This window comes from Delphinapterus leucas, chromosome 3, assembly GCF_059928025.1.
Source record: "Delphinapterus leucas isolate spDelLeu-1000000601 "Yukka" chromosome 3, BTC_Dleu_Yukka2, whole genome shotgun sequence".
In the NCBI taxonomy this organism is placed as follows: Eukaryota; Metazoa; Chordata; class Mammalia; order Artiodactyla; family Monodontidae; genus Delphinapterus; species Delphinapterus leucas.
The window spans coordinates 111,498,810-111,515,737 of NC_143131.1; the positions used below are offsets into that span (position 1 = coordinate 111,498,810).

The 16,928-nt window shown below is 34.6% G+C and overlaps 1 protein-coding gene across 4 annotated transcripts in view; it reads right to left on the reverse strand.

Moving 5' to 3' along the window:
* KIF3A (kinesin family member 3A) overlaps positions 1 to 16,928 on the reverse strand; it is a 94,978-nt gene that overhangs the window by 29,099 nt on the left and 48,951 nt on the right. For 3 of the 4 annotated variants that reach the window (XM_089909302.1, XM_089909301.1, XM_022588770.2), the window contains exons 7-9: positions 16,658 to 16,855; positions 16,179 to 16,353; positions 10,932 to 11,030 (exon numbers count right to left, since the gene is read on the reverse strand). In XM_089909302.1, the coding sequence (XP_089765428.1) occupies positions 10,932 to 11,030; positions 16,179 to 16,353; positions 16,658 to 16,855 (472 nt within the window). Of the gene's footprint in view, positions 1 to 7,049; positions 7,059 to 9,161; positions 9,234 to 10,931; positions 11,031 to 16,178; positions 16,354 to 16,657; positions 16,856 to 16,928 lie in introns of all 4 variants that reach the window. The other variant, XM_022588767.2, reaches the window with a different exon arrangement.

Below are 16,928 nucleotides of genomic sequence, written 5' to 3' on the forward strand. Positions count from 1 at the left end.
TCCTAACCAGGCACTTAAAAACATGGTATCATGAAAAGTTACTTTTACACTGGTTTTTTTTTAAGATTTTTAAAAAATATTAATGAACCAAACCAACCAACCAACCAAAAAAAAACCTTTCTTTTTCTAAAAGTGTAAATTTTCAGCACAAAATTTCAGGTAAAAAAATCTAAAAAGAATTTTAATGTCATAGAGTATTTAATTGAGCCAAACCAGAGTGGTAATATTTTAACTTCTCCTCTACCATGTGCTCTAACCAAAACTGTGAAGGTGAACTTTGGCAAGGTAAAGTTAAAGAGAAGAATTTCAGGAGGTGTTAACTGAATTAATTTCATTTTCATTATACAAGCGCCCATGAGCATACATAACCAGACGTTTGATTCCTCACTTTAAAAAAAAGTAAAAGGTTAAGTGAAAGGTTAATGGTGAAATTATGGTCATTATTTTCTGGTAAGAAGGCAGGGATGAGTATGATACCATGTTGATGGATTTCCATCAAAACTTAGCATTAGGTATGGTAGACAATACAGCCTTAAAGGGACCTGTAACAGAATATCTTTTTTAAAGTAATGAGCTATGAGTTTGCAGAGGGTAAGTCAGATAATAAGGGCCTGGGAGTGCTATTTCTCAAGCAGTAGAGCTGTGTGATAAAAATTAAAGATGAAGAGTACGCCAGCACTTCTGAGCCCAGGAGATTTGAGTGGAAGCAGGAAGACCAGAATGGACACTTGTACAGGGGTTGAGGTATTATCCTTGAGAACTGGCTGGGCTTATGAAGAAGAAGCAACATTCCTGGGAGGCACCTTGTATGAAAAATTGATAGTAAATGGGAAGAGACTGGCAAGAAAAGGGAAGATTCAGAGCAAATGTTGTGAGCTCTGGTGAAGGAAAGGGCAGTGATGCCATGAATGCTGATTGGAGAGTTGGAAAGGGAGCTGCTCTGAGCTAGGGCAGGAGGGACTGCTCTGACACAGTGATGTCAGGTGTGTCATGTCACTCACCTCTATATTCATATAGATTTTACTTTCTATGTATGAATGAAGGGATACTCATTCCCACTCAGAACACTCTTTTTTAAGAAAAAATATTTTTTTTAAAAAAGGAGAAAAATCTTGAATATGAAATCACTTATATTTTTATTTCTAAAATTTGGCTTAATGGGTCTTTAAGAATTTAGAAAAATGATTACACCATGCGGTTTTGTTGTCTATTTTGTTAATTAGTTCTAGAATATCCAACGTGTTTGTCACTATCAATCTAATTATTTCTGAACTGTTCCCTTAAGAAGATTATTTGGAAACAAAAATGTTCCTAGAAGGCAGACAGCAGAAGCAAGAAGAACTACAATCCTGCAGCCTGTGGAAAAAACCCCACATTCACAGAAAGATAGACAAGATGAAAAAGCAGAAGGCTATGTACCAGATGAAGGAACGAGATAAAGCCCCAGAAAAACAACTAAATGAAGTGGAGATAGGCAACCTTCCAGAAAAAGAACTCAAAATAATGATAGTGAAGATGATCCAGGACTTTGGAAAAAGAATGGAGGCAAAGATCAAGAAGATGCAAGAATGTTTAACAAAGACATAGAAGAATTAAAGAACAAACAGAGATGAACAATACAATAATTGAAATGAAAAATACACTAGAAGGAATAAATAGCAGAATAACTGAGGCAGAAGAATGGATAAGTGACCTGGAAGACAGAATGGTGGAATTCACTGCTGCAGAACAGAATAAAGAAAAAAGAATGAAAAGAAATGAAGACAGCCTAAGAGACCTCTGGGACTACATTAAACACAGCAACATTCGCATTATAGGGGTCCTAGAAGGACAAGAGAGAAAGAAAGGACCAGAGAAAATATTTGAGGAGATTATAGTCAAAAACTTCCCTAACATGGGAAAGGAAATAGCCACCCAAGTCCCGGAAGCACAGAGAGTCCCATACAGGAGAAACACGCCGAGACACATAGTAATCAAATTGACAAAAATTAAAGACAAAGAAAAATTATTGAAAGCCACAAGGGAAAAACGACGAATAACAAACAAGGGAACTCCCATAAGATTAACAGCTGATTTCTCAGCAGAAACTCTACAAGCCAGAAGGGAGTGGCATGATATACTTAAAGTGATGAAAGGGAAGAACCTACAACCAAGATTACTCTACCCAGCAAGAATCTCATTCAGATTCAACAGAGAAATCAAAAGCTTTACAGACAAGCAAAAGCTAAGAGAATTCAGCACCACCAAACCAGCTCTACAACAAATGCTAAAGGAACTTCTCTAAGTGGGAAACACAACAGAACAAAAGGACCTACAAAAACAAACCCAAAACAATTAAGAAAATGGTCATAGGAACATACATATCGATAATTACCTTAAACGTGAATGGATTAAATGCTCCAACCAAAAGACACAGGCTCGCTGAATGGATACAAAAACAAGACCCATATATATGCTGTCTACAAGAGACCCACTTCAGACCTAGGGACACATACAGACCGAAAGTGAGGGGATGGAAAAAGATATTCCATGCAAATGGAAATCAAAAGAAAGCTGGAGTAGCAATACTCATATCAGATAAAATAGACTTTAAAATAAAGAATGTTACAAGAGACAAGGAAGAACACTACATAGTGATCAAGGGATCAATCCAAGAAGAAGATATAACAATTATAAACATATATGCTCCCAACATAGGAGCACCTCAATACATAAGGCAAGAGCTAACAGCTATAAAAGAGGAAATCGGCAGTAACACAATAATAGTGGGGTACTTTAGCACCTCACTTACACCAATGGACAGATCAGCCAAACAGAAAATTACTAGGGAAACACAAGGTTTAAATGACACAACAGACCAGATAGATTTAATTGATATTTATAGGACTTTCCATCCAAAAACAGAAGATTACACTTTCTTCTCAAGTGCGCATGGAACATTCTCCAGGACAGATCACATCTTGGGTCACAAATCAAGCCTCTGTAAATTTAAGAAAATTGAAATCATATCAAGCATCTTTTCAGACCACAACGCTATGACATTAGAAATCAATTACAGGGAAAAAACCGTAAAAAGCACAAACACATGGAGGCTAAAACAATACGCTACTATATAACCAAGAGATCACTGAAGAAATCAAAGAGGAAATCAAAAAATACCGAGACAAATGACAACGAAAACACAGCGATCCAAAACCTATGGGATGTAGCAAAAGCAGTTCTAAGAGGGAAGTTTATAGCAACACAAGCCTACCTCAAGAGACAAGAAAAAACTCAAACAATCTAACCTTACACCTAAAGGAACTAGAGAAAGAAGAACAAACAAAACCCAAAGTTAGTAGAAGGAAACAAATCATAAAGATCAATAAAACTAAAAGCCAGTTCTTTGAGAAGATAAACAAAATTGATAAACCATTAGCCAGACTCATCAAGAAAAAGAGGGAGAGGATTCAAATCAATAAAATTAGAAATGAAAAAGGAGAAGTTACAACGGACACCGTAGAATTACAAAGCATCCTAAGAGACTACTACAAGCAACTCTATGCCAATAAAATGGACAACCTGGAAGAAACGGACAAATTCTTAGAAAGGTATAACCTTCCAAGGCTGAACCAGGAATAAGTAGAAAATATGAACAGACCAATCACAAGTAATGAAATTGAAACTGTGATTAAAAATCTTCCAACAAACAAAAGTCCAGGATCAGATGGCTTCACAGGTGAATTATATCAAACATTTAGAGAACAGCTAACACCCATCCTTCTCAAACTCTTCCAAACAATTGCAGAGGAAGGAACACTCCCAAATGCATTCTATGAGGCCACCGTCACCCTGATACCAAAACCAAAGATACTACAAAAAAAGAAAGTTACAGACCAATATCACTCTTGAGTATAGATGCAAAAATCCTCAACAAAATACTAGCAAACAGAATCCAACAGCACATTAAAAGGATCATATACCATGGTCAAGTGGGATTTATACCAGGGATGCAAGGATTCTTCAATATACGCAAATCAATCAATGTGATACAACATATTAACAAACTGAAGAATAAAAACCATATGACCATCTCAATAGATGCAGAAAAAGAAAATTCAACACCCATTTATGATAAAAACTCTTCAGAAAGTGGGCATAGAGGGAACCTACCTCAACATAATAAAGGCCATATACGACAAACCCACAGCAAATATCATTCTCAATGGTGAAAACCTGAAAGCTTTTCCTCTAACATCAGGAACAAGACAAGGATGTCCACTCTCACCACTATTATTCAACATAGTTTTGGAAGTCCTAGTCACGGCAATCAGAGAAGAAAAATAAATAAAAGGAATACAAATTGGAAAAGAAGAAGTAAAACTGTCACTGTTTGCAGATGATATGGTACTATACATAGAGAATCCTAAAGATGCCACCAGAAAACTACTAGAGCTAATCAATGAATTTGGTAAAGTTGCAGGATACAAAATTAATGCACAGAAATCTCTGGCATTCCTATACACTAATGATGAAAAATCTGAAAGAGAAATTAAGGAAACACTCCCATTTACCACTGCAACAAAAAGAATAAAATACCTAGGAATAAACCTGCCTAAGGAGGCAAAAGACTTGTACTCAGAAAACTTTAAACACTGATGTAAGAAATCAAAGATGACATAAACAGATGCAGGAATATACCATGTTCTTGGATTGGAAGAATCAATATTGTGAAAATGATTAGACTACCCAAAGCAATCTACAGATTCAATGCAATCCCTATCAAATTACCAATGGCATTTTTTACTGAACTAGAACAAAACATCTTAAAATTTGTATGGAGACACAAAAGACCCCGAATAGCCAAAGCAGTCTTGAGGGAAAAAAACGAATCTGCAGGAATCATACTCCCTGACTTCATACTACACTACAAAGCTACAGTAATCAAGACAATATGGTACTGGCAGAAAAACAGAGATACAGATCAATGGAACAGGATAGAAAGCCCAGAGATAAACCCACACACCTATGGTCAACTAATCTATGACAAAGCAGGTAAGGATATACAATGGAAAAAAGACAGTCTCTTCAAATAAGTGGTGCTGGGAAAACTGGACAGCTACATGTAAAAGAATGAAATTAGAACACTCCCTAACACCATACATAAAAATAAACCCAGAATGGATTAGAAACCGAAATGTAAGACGAGACACTATAAAACTCTTAGAGGAAAACATAGGCAGAACACTCTTTGACATAAATCACAGCAATATCTTTTTTGATCCACCTCCTAGAGTAATGGAAATAAAAACAAAAATAAATGGGACCTAATGAAACTTAAAAGCTTTTTGCACAGCAAAGGAAACTACAAACAAGACTAAAAGACAACCCTCAGAATGGGAGAAAATATTTGCAAATGAATCAACGGACAAAGGATTAATCTCCAAAATATATAAACAGCTCATGCAGTTCAATATTAAAAAAACAAACAACCCAATCCAAAAATGGGCAGAAGACCTAAATAGACATTTCTCCAAAGAAGACATACAGATGGCCAAGAAGCACATGAAAAGCTGCTCAACATCACTAATTATTAGAAAAATGCAAGTTAAAGCTACAATGAAGTATCACCTCACACCAGTTAGAATGGGCATCATCAGAAAATCTACAAACAACAAATGCTGGAGAGGGTGTGGAGGAAAGGGAGCCCTCTTGCACTGTTGGTGGGAATGTAAATTGATACAGCCACTATGGAGAACAATATGGAGGTTCATTAAAAAACTAAAAATAGAATTACCATATGATGCAGCAATCCCATTACTGGGCATATACCCTGAGAAAACCATAATTCAAAAAGACACGTGCACCCCAATGTTCACTGCAGCACTGTTTACAATAGCCAGGTCATGGAAGCAACCTAAATGCCCATTGACTGAAGAATGGATAAAGAAGTTGTGGTACATATATACAATGGAATATTACTCAGCCATAAAAAGGAACGAAATTGGGTCATTTGTTGAGATGTGGATGAATCTAGAGACTGTCATACAGAGTGAAGTAAGTCATAAAGAGAAAAACAAATATTGTATATTAACGCATATATGTGGAACCTAGAAAAATGGTATAGATGAACTGGTTTGCAGGGCAGAAATTGAGACACAGATGTAGAGAACAAACATATGGACACCAAGCGGGGAAAGTGGCGGGGGGTGGGGGGGGGGGTGGAGGATGGGATGAATTGGGAGATTGGGATTGACATGTATACACTAATATGTATAAAATGGATAACTAATAAGAACCTGCTGTATGAGTGAAGTAAGTCAGAAAGAAAAAGACAAATACCGTATGCTAACACATATATATGGAATTTAAGGGAAAAAAAATGTCATGAAGAACCTAGGGGTAAGACAGGAATAAAGACGCAGGCCTACTGGAGAACGGACTTGAGGATATGGGGAGGGGGAAGGGTGAGCTTTGACAGGGCGAGAGAGAGAGTCATGGACATATACACACTAACAAACGTAGTAAGGTAGATAGCTAGGGGGAAGCAGCCGCAAGGCACAGGGATATTAGCTCGGTGCTTTGTGACAGCCTGGAGGGGTGGGATAGGGAGAGTGGGAGGGAGGGAGACGCAAGAGGGAAGAGATATGGGAACATATGTATATGTATAACTGATTCACTTTGTTATAAAGCAGAAACTAACACACCATTGTAAAGCAATTATACCCCAATAAAGATGTTTAAAAAAATAAAAAAATAAAAAAATTTTAAAAAAATTATAAAAAAAAGAACCTGCTGTATAAAAAAATAAATAAAATAAAATTGAAAAAAAAATGTTCCTAATACCTTCCTCAATAAAAACTGAAATAAATTAAAAAAAAAGAATTTAGTAAAAAAGGAAGTTTTTTTTTAAAAATGCTAAAGTTGAAAGATATTTTAAAATACAAAGACAGATACTTACCTTGTAAAAAAAAATCATTAAATAAAAAAAAATGTAATGTGGTTAAACAACAAAGTTCTTTATAGTTTAAATAATTGTACCACATGGAGTGCAAATCAATCACACCAACCTGCTTGATCTTTCAATAAGAAGTAGTAAGCAAACCGTAGACAGGAAGCATATGCACAGAGATGAGGAGGAAAAAAAGAAAAAACATTATTTCTTTTGTAAAACAAAGAAAAATGTATAACAGCATTTATTTATAGTATAAGTATAGGAATAAATCATTATAAAAACTGAAATAGAGCAGTTGTATGCAAAAAGAAAAGTATATTCAACATAATCAGAGATAATAATTTAAGCAAGATAATAAGATTTAGTGTAAGATTACAATTCAAATCAATCTTAAGAGCTCACACTGACTCCCAAACTCCTGCAAACATAACAGTTCAGCAACAAATGGTGGACATGGAATTGGGAACCTGCTAAGACCTGGGAAGTAATCTAAAAGGGCAAACAGAAAATTAAGCCAATTTTAAATATTAATAAGTTAAAAGTAGCAAAAGTCACATTGTTCATTTTCGAAATTTCCCAATTCAATGACCTTCTAATAGAAGGATACATTACAGGTGTGCCCCCCTTTAAGAAAATCCAACACAAAAACTTCAACCAACTGGAGTTTAAACTGTAGTGATTATGTGATAAACAAAAGCATTTAATAAAGAATTTTTAAAGACAGCAAGTTCTCCCAATACAATTGATTTCCCAACTTGATTTATAAGCAATTTTTTCAGAAAAAAACATTTATTGCATAAAGTGAAGTACACCTGTATAATAACAAACTTGCATTCAACCTATTAGTAGACTGTTAAGGGTAATTATAATAATGATTCTATAGAAGTAAATGATCAACTGATAGTTCAAACAAAGAACACCTTAAAAAAAAAAGGCCATTCATATTTTTAAAAGGGAAGGTACGCACAGCAACCACATGCTGGGACAACCATCTCTCCACTTCACCAACACACCCACAGTGCAACAAAAGAATTCAATGTTATATGCCAGGTATATAAAGAGTAACTAAAACTGCTTGAACTGAACAAGGTACAACTCATTTCATAATATACTTTGATGTAACTACTTTCTAAGGATTAAAGTAAAATTTTAAAACAGAAAATTAAATTGTAATGCCTCCCACTCAGATATTTTCTATATTTTGCAGTTTGTAATACAAAATGAGACTTCTACATGGTTTCTAAAGCAATTTCATGTATTTTATAGGTTAGCCTATGAAATTAATTGTCTTGGTAAAATGTAAGAATTGCAATAGAGAAAATAATTCCTAATATTCTTGGAAGTCTTCCTCTAGCAAGCTAAAAGCATAAGAACAATAACCAAATGTTTTTGTTATTAGTTTTGGAAAGGTAGGTATACAGATAATGCTTTAAAAAGCAGTAAGCTGCAAACTAGTACAAGAAAGCATCAATTCTCTTTTCTTCTGAAAACTAAAATATAAATACAATTAATAATACTTTTCAACTTAATTTATTAAATTACAGTGTAAGAAAAGGCCTTTAGGTTTGAAATAAGTCTAGATAGATCCTGCATAACAATTTCGTGTGGATCTGAATTCTCTAATCATACCTTAGAAAGTTTCTTAAAATCAATCAGGTAATTCAGAAATAAGGATAAATGGCCATTTGAAATAAAATACCATTCAATTTATCTTTCCTTGCTTCAAACTTTACATTTTTCTTTATTAGGGAGTTTTCAATCTTAAGCTACCCCTAAGAACAGGACACCAAGGAGTAAAATCTTTTTAACTATAAGACATGTTATAAAGGGCACTGGTGTACTTCCAAATATAAGGTGTACCTTAAGAAATTCAGGATTTTGTTATTACAGGTCCCTTACCTGACTAGGATGTATCATGAAACATAAAAAGGAACCAAGAGTTATTCTCTTATACAGCTTACTAGCTCTCTTTACATTATCTCAACTGCAAAAGCATGACTCTCTCTTCCATTGTCTCAAACATAAGCGTAAGCATATGTTTTAACAATTATGGTTAACTGGAAGCAATGAAGAGGGGAGCTAAAGTCATCACATGCTTTGTTTTACTGAGAAGTCCAACATGTATTCTTTAAGTAATGACAGGGAGCGGTGCAGCATTTCTCAAATGAAGCCCATGGGTTATGGAAAAGCCAAAGCTCTGTTAGAGAATTTAAGAGCTACCACTCACTAGGCAAGAACTTATCCAGAGGTTTCTCTATGACAGAACATGTGGAGTCTGAACTACTGCTGCTGCTACTGCCTGGAAGACAAAGAAATGAGCCCAAAGGGAACCAAAGAAAGAGGAAACAAGAAAATGAACACATACACAGAGAAAAATTCAATTCCAAAGAAAGAATTTTAAAGGACAATCAAGATTTGTATTAAAGAACCAAAACCTACTTTCCCTTAAAACCAGTCTTGGTACTACTCTATGCAGTATTCTCTAATTACAAAGCCATACAGGGGAATTAGAAACTCTATTCCTTTAAGTATCCACTGTGGGCAAACCCCACTATTCACTTAAAATATAGTAATTCAGAGGGTTGGAATGAAGAGAATAAAAATAAACAAATCATTTGGTGACATTTAAGTCTATTTAAACCATTTAGGTTGATAAGCTAAAGGAACTGAGTTTTAAATTTTAAAGTCACGAACAATTAAAATTACAGGAATGATAAATTACCCTTTAATACAGACAGTTTGGTTTGTCTTCAATTTCACTCTTTCACCTCCAAAACATCAAACTATCAGATGTGATAATATATGTTTAAGGTTTCACAGCAAAACTTTGAAAGGCTTACTGAAATTTTTAAAATTTCTAAGCTTGCAAGGAAGATATGTTACTATTAAATATTTTAACGTATTAAGCAGTGGCATTTTTTTCTATTTAAAACTTTATTTTTAACAAATCTATCATCTGCTTTAGCTTTGAATACTTTACCCTGAAAAAATAGGTGTGAACACAAAACCACTTCTCTAAGTCAGGGGTCTGCAAACATTTTCTGTAAAGGGACAGATGATAAGTGCTTTAGGCTTTGTAGGCCAGAGAGACGCATGTGAAGGCAGCTGTAGACCATATGTAAACAAATGAGCATGGCTGTTTCATGAACTTTTATTTACAAAAACAGGTGGTGACCTGAACTTGGCCAGCAGACTACTTGCCAACTCTTGCTCTAAATTTTATTTTTCCTGTCTTTTGAAGGACTCTTTATGGCTTTTAAATTAGGGACACCTGATCAAACAGCGATGGGTTTATTTTCAGCAAGAACATTTTAATAAGACAAGCAAAATATGCACCAGCTTGAAAACAATGATCCACATTAATGGAAGAGAGTTCTGAAATAAATATTCAGGGTTAAAGGATTTGAAATGTAGGCCATTATAATATGTCTCTCTCTTTTGCATGTCATCTATATCTTTATCACAATGAACACAGTCTCAATTCATACTTGGCAACAAGTGCCCAGTGTAACAGGTGAGAATGAGGGTACATTTTATAAAGAGAATACATTTTACATTCTATTAAAAATACAGTCCTTCTACAAATTTATTAAAAATTCAATGATTAAAGCGTAATCATGTTAGAAAAAAATTCCACATTATCCTAATTTCCTAAAAATTTAGATTCCTAACATAAATAAAAGTCCTCACATTAAATTAAAACCCCATGTGAAATTTTAAAACGGTATATCCACTATCACAGATTTTTATAATTCTAAATTGTAAAAAAAACAAAACCAGAACATATTATATGCTGATTCATCTAGAAATAGGAGATCAGTATAGGAGGAAAAAGTAATGCAAAGTTAACGAGGTATATGGCATACTTCCTCTGTTCTAATTGCTTCCACAATTAAAAATGGCAAAATAAAAGGCATGCACTGGACAGCCTTAGGAATGTTAAACCATCATTAGGCAGCAATCTCATTTAATTTCCAGAACACTAAAATGAACTTACCCCTTCTTTTTTTCCTTTTCTCTCCATCTTCTCCAACCTCACCCTCTTCATCATCCTCCTCCTCTGACCCACTGATATCAGAGCCTGATATTTCTTCCCCTTAAATAGAAATTTAATACAATGATGTTTATTCTGTGCCAGGTCACTGGCTATTTAGGAAATGCCTATATAAACTTTCTTCATTAAGTTTTTGTGCCCTAAACAAACCTTATTTTAATATTCCTAGACAGTATATCAGATATGCTAACCTGAGAAACAGATACAATGTACACAGAGGCTTTATTTTTAAAGTTCCTAAAGAGAAGTTAGATTCTGATCTGTTTAAAATTTCAAATTATTAGTTTAAGTACAGTTCTAAATGTTACATGTTAGAGTTATTATTTCAGTCTTTAAAAAATATGATCACTTTTGGGGAGCATTTTCTTAGTTTTCTGTTTAAGATTTTAAATTCATTCAACCTGTTTATCTTTTTAAGGGCCATAAAACTGTCATCGAACACAATGATCCCACTTTTAGGACTATATCACATGAAGTAATTCAAAAGAAGAAGGGCTTATTTGTACACAAATATGTTAACTTAAAAAATCAAAAAAAGGGATTAAGCTAATATTAATGCAAATCAGTGCTATAATACCTTCAAGGTAGTTATTTAAAATTACTACTGTCCATATATGAAATGTCTAAGAAAATAAAAGTAACTGGGGGAGGAGTAAAATATACACTAATCATAATATAATATTTGAACCTACAAATAAAAGATGGAAAGAAATCACAGAGTCTTGGGAGAAGAAATTCATTAAACATATTTTGTTCTTTAGGCCTAGAAACAATGACACCCTGGTAGCAATGAGCACACCTAATGCCTAAATCTTGGTTTCTAAATACCATTCTCCAATGAAAGGAGCCAGGGAGAAATAAATGATTTTAAGGCCAGGGTAGGGAAAATAAAAAAATGAGCTCTAAGCATCTGTGGTGCCAGAAAGTGAGGAAGTGCTCAAAAAACAAGTAAACAAACAAACTGATGGGAGCATGTTGACAGGATATATGAACTACCCTGAAGGAACTCCTAATGGCCAAAGCTGGAACAATCTGAACAATAAAATAAATAATATTATTGTATTATAAACCCACAGACTAAAATAATTATCCATGAGTCCATATTGACATAAAAAATACTCAAATAAATAAACAGGTGGGGGAGAAGAGATTGCTTTTCCTTACAGTAGAATTCCAGACACTCCAAACACTAAACATTAGAAGGAACAATGGGAAGAGAATGCCACCATTGAGCAAATGCACAAACTACTGTTGGATGCTAACATTAGTGGAAGAAAGTATGATGAAAAACAGGACCTTTATATAGTCTCAAAGTACTTGGTTGGCCAAAAGGTTCATTGGGCGGGTTTGCAAAGCAGAAACAGAGACACAGATGTAGAGAACAAACGTATGGACACCAAGCGGGGGGTGGGTGGTAGTGGGATGAACTGGGAGACTGGGATAAACATATATACACTAATATGTATAAAATAGATAATAAGAAACTGCTGTATAAAAAATAAAATTTAAAAAGTAAAAATATAAAACATAATTTAACAAAAGGTTCATTCGGTTTTTATCCATAAGATGGCTCTAGTAGCACTTAGTTGTCTTTAACTTCATTCGAAACAATTTTGTTAGATTGTATGTGACAGCTGTCACATCAACGTGTATTTAAAAAAAGACTTATCAAAGCTGGTGAATTTTTGTGTACCCATTTTAATATTGAAGATGGAAGAAAAAAAGGAACATTTTTGGCATATTATGCTTTATCATTTCAAGAAAGGTAAAAACGCAACCGAAATGCAAAAAAAGATTTGTGCAGTGTATGGAGAAGGTGCTGTGACTGATCAAATGTGTCAAAAGTGATTTGTGAAGGGTCGTGCTGGAGATTTCTAACTGGATGATGCTCCACAGTCTGGTAAACCAGTTGAAGTTGATAGCAATCAAATCGAGACAGTAACTGAGAACAATCAACGTTATATACCACGCAGGAGATAGCTGACATACTCAAAATATGCAAATCAAGCGTTGAAAATCATTTGCCTCAGCTTGGTTATGTTAATCGCTTTGATGTTTGGGTTCCACATAAGTTAAGCGGAAAAAAAAAACACAACTTCTTGACAGTATATCCTAATGCGATTCTCTACACAAATGTAATGAAAACATTCCATTTTTAAAACAAATCGTGATGGGCAATGAAAAGCGGATACTGTACAATAATGTGGAATGGAAGAGATCGTGGGGCAAGCTAAATGAACCACCACCAACCACACCAAAGGCCGGTCTTCATCCAAAGAAGGTGATGTTGTGCATATGGTGGGACTGGAAGGGAGTCCTCTATTATGAGCTCCTTCCGGAAAATCAAACGATTAATTCCAACATGTACTGCTCCCAGTTACCAACTGAAAGCAGCACTCGATGAAAAGCATCCAGAATTAGTCAACAGAAAATGCATAATCTTCCATCAGGATAACGCAAGACGGCATGTTTCTTTGATGACCAGGCAAAAACTGTTACACCTTGTCTGGGAAGTTCTGATTCATCTGCCGTATTCACCTGACATTGCACCTTCAGATTTCCATTTATTTTGATCTTTACAAAATTCCCTTAATGGAAAAAATTTCAATTCCCTGGAAGACTATAAAAGGCACCTGGAACAGTTCTTTGCTCAAAAAGATAAAAAGTTTTGGTAAGATGGAATTATGAAGTTGCCTGAACAATGGCAGAAGGTACTGGAACAAAAGGGTGAATATGTTGTTCAATAAAGTTCTTGGTGAAGACGAAAAATGTGTCTTTTATTTTTACTTAAAAACCGAAGGCACTTTTTGGCCAACCCAGTATCTCTCCACAAGGTACATATTAATTACAAAGGAAATAATAAAATAGTAGATTTATAGTGGAGAAAATTTGCAGAATAATTATGAGAAAACTATAAATAAATACAAATTGAGGAACATTCTACAAATACATGACCAGTACTCTTCAAAAGCATCAAGATCATGTACAACAAATAAAGACTGAGGAATTGGAGACTGGTGGAAACTAAACAGACATGACAACTAAATGCAATGTGTGATCCACAACTGGATCTTGGACTAGAGGAAAAGGGCATTAGAGAGAAAACTGTCAAAAGTCTAGTAAGGTCTGTGGATTACTTAATAAGTTTGTACCACTGTGAATTTCCTGGTGTCAATAATTGTACCATGGTTATGTAAGATGCTAACATTAGGGGAAGCTGGCTAATAGGTATATAAGAACTCTCCTTGCTATTGCGAGTTTTCTATAAGCCTAAAATCATTTCAAAATAAAAAGTTAAAAAATTATTCTTTTAATGTTTCTGCCTATTTTTTAATTGTTTTTCTGATTAACTCTATTAACTGGATTATAAAAACAATATGTCCGGGCTTCCCTGGTGGCGCAGTGGTTGAGAGTCCACCTGCCGATACAGGGGACACGGGTTCGTGCCCCGGTCCGGGAAGATCCCACATGCCGCGGAGCGGCTGGGCCCGTGAGCCATGGCCGCTGAGCCTGCGCGTCCGGAGCCTGTGCTCCGCAACGGGAGAGGCCACAACAGTGAGAGGCCCGCGTACCGCAAAAAAAAAAAAAACAATATGTCCTAAGAGCATAAATAAAATGAAATTTATTAAAAATAAAGTCAGCATTACCATATTATCCAGCAATTCTACCTCTGGGTATATACCCAAAAGAACAAAAGAATTGAAAGCAAGGACTCAAACAGGAATTTGTACACCACATTCATAGTAGCATTATTCACAATAGTCAAAAGATAGAAGCAACCCAAGTGTCCATCAACAGATGAAGGTATAAACAAAACATGGTATATACACACAATGGAATATTATTCAGTCTTAGAAAGGAAGGAAATTCTGACACATGCAACAATATGGATGAACACTGAGGACATTATGTTAAGTAAAATAAGCCAGACACAAAAGGAGACATATTATATGATTCTACTTACATGGGGTACCTAGAATAGTCAAATTCATAGAAATAGAAAGAACAGTGGGTTACCAGGGACTGAGGGAGAGAGAGGGATGGGGAGCTAGTGTTTAATGGGTACAGAGGTTCATTTTGGGATGACTGAAAAGTCCTGGAGATGGATGGTGGTGATGGTTGCAGAATAACGTGAATGTACTTAATGCCACAGAACTGTACACAAAAATAGTTAAAACGGTAATTTTTATGTTATGTATATTTTACCACAATAAAAAAATGTAAAAAAAAGGGTCAGCAAAATAAAGATATGAACTCAATATTAAGAAATCTAAGAAATTTTACATCTTTAAAACATACTGACTATAAATACCACCTAGTGGTCACATTTAAAATACCAAATTCCATTATCTAAGAGGCAGCTCAATTACTGCTTTTCCTCAATAATCTTACTCAAATTTACTGAATCAGCACCTTCTCCAAATATTTGTGATGTTGGCATCTCTGGATTTCATATCTGATCTAACCAGTTTCCCCACAGACTGAAAAGAGGCAATTTCAAAGCCCTTTATTCACCTGGTATGCAAAGGAGCCCTATGCCAGTTAGTTCTTAGCACGAAGATTCAGTGAGTCACTGACTGCCTAATGATGGTTGGTAAATTTCTCGTCCTAATGAATAAGGTCTCCAAATTTTCTAACCTTCTGACATTATATCTTGTTAGAAAAGAATTTCCAAAATAGAATCTCATGTTCAAATTTAAACATGAAAGCATATTTTCAAGGCCATGCAATGAATTTTTACTTAAGAGTAAACTAGGTTTACCCATGACTCTCTGATTGCTTTGTCTACTTCAAATAATAGTGACTGATACCTATCACAAAGAACTCTGGTCATTTTCGCTAAATACATGTATGGTAGAACTTGCTCTTATATAGAGACAAATAAAAATTCATTATTTAATAAGTGGACATATGAAATCTTTACAAAAGATCATGGGGACTGAGATGGAGGTTTAAATTAAATGAATTTTTTAAAAAAAATCAATACACAAATATTATATAATTCTACTTGAGCTTAATATGGAAATGTTAAAGTATGTAAGTATCAATTTACCTTGCAGAAATATCCCCTTAAATATCAATGTTAGAGGTTCAGAGAATTTTTAATAGGTAGCTTTTTATTAGAACACTTACTGGCTAAACAACATGTTTTTAGCCAACATTAAGATTAATATTTTGAGAAAATGTTACCTTCTTCAAGCTTTTTTTTCAGTTCTTCTATTTCTTTCTGAAACTGACGAAGCAAAGCATCCTTTGGATCTTCATTAATTCTAGCTTTATTTTTAATATTCTTAGCACGATTAGCATACCGCAATGTACTGATGGTTTCATCGTAATTGTAATCTGCTGGTCCAATATTTGCACACTGTTGAATTAGGAATACAAAACGTTTTACACTTGACACAAATTAATACTACCATTATGAACATATCAAAAAGAATTTTGGAATATATTTCCATTCCGGTCTCCCTGAAAAAAAGGGCACCACCACATAGGTTTCCAAACAATACAATTATAGACTCGCACACATGGTGTGCTAGAAAAACTAACCCCAAATTTTAAAAAGTAAAATAATCAATAGTTTTTAAAATGTTATGAATATTAACTACTGGCATAAGCAGGAATCTTAAATTTTCCTGATGATAACTATACGACCAATTAAGTCTTACCATCATGGTTTTTGAATTTCCTCCTAAGGAATCCTGAAGAAGACGAGTCAATTTAGAGTTACGATAAGGCACATGAGTGCTTTTTCCATCAACCAAGGCAGAAATAACATTACCAAGGGTAGAAAGTGAAAGATTGATTTTTGTAGCTTCTTTCAGGCGCTGCCCAGTAGCTCCAGTTTTTGCTTGTCTTTCTGAACCCTTACAATAAACAGAGACAGAAGTAAAGCTAAAATAAAAAATACAGAATATTCTTCCCAAAGTTAAAAAAAGT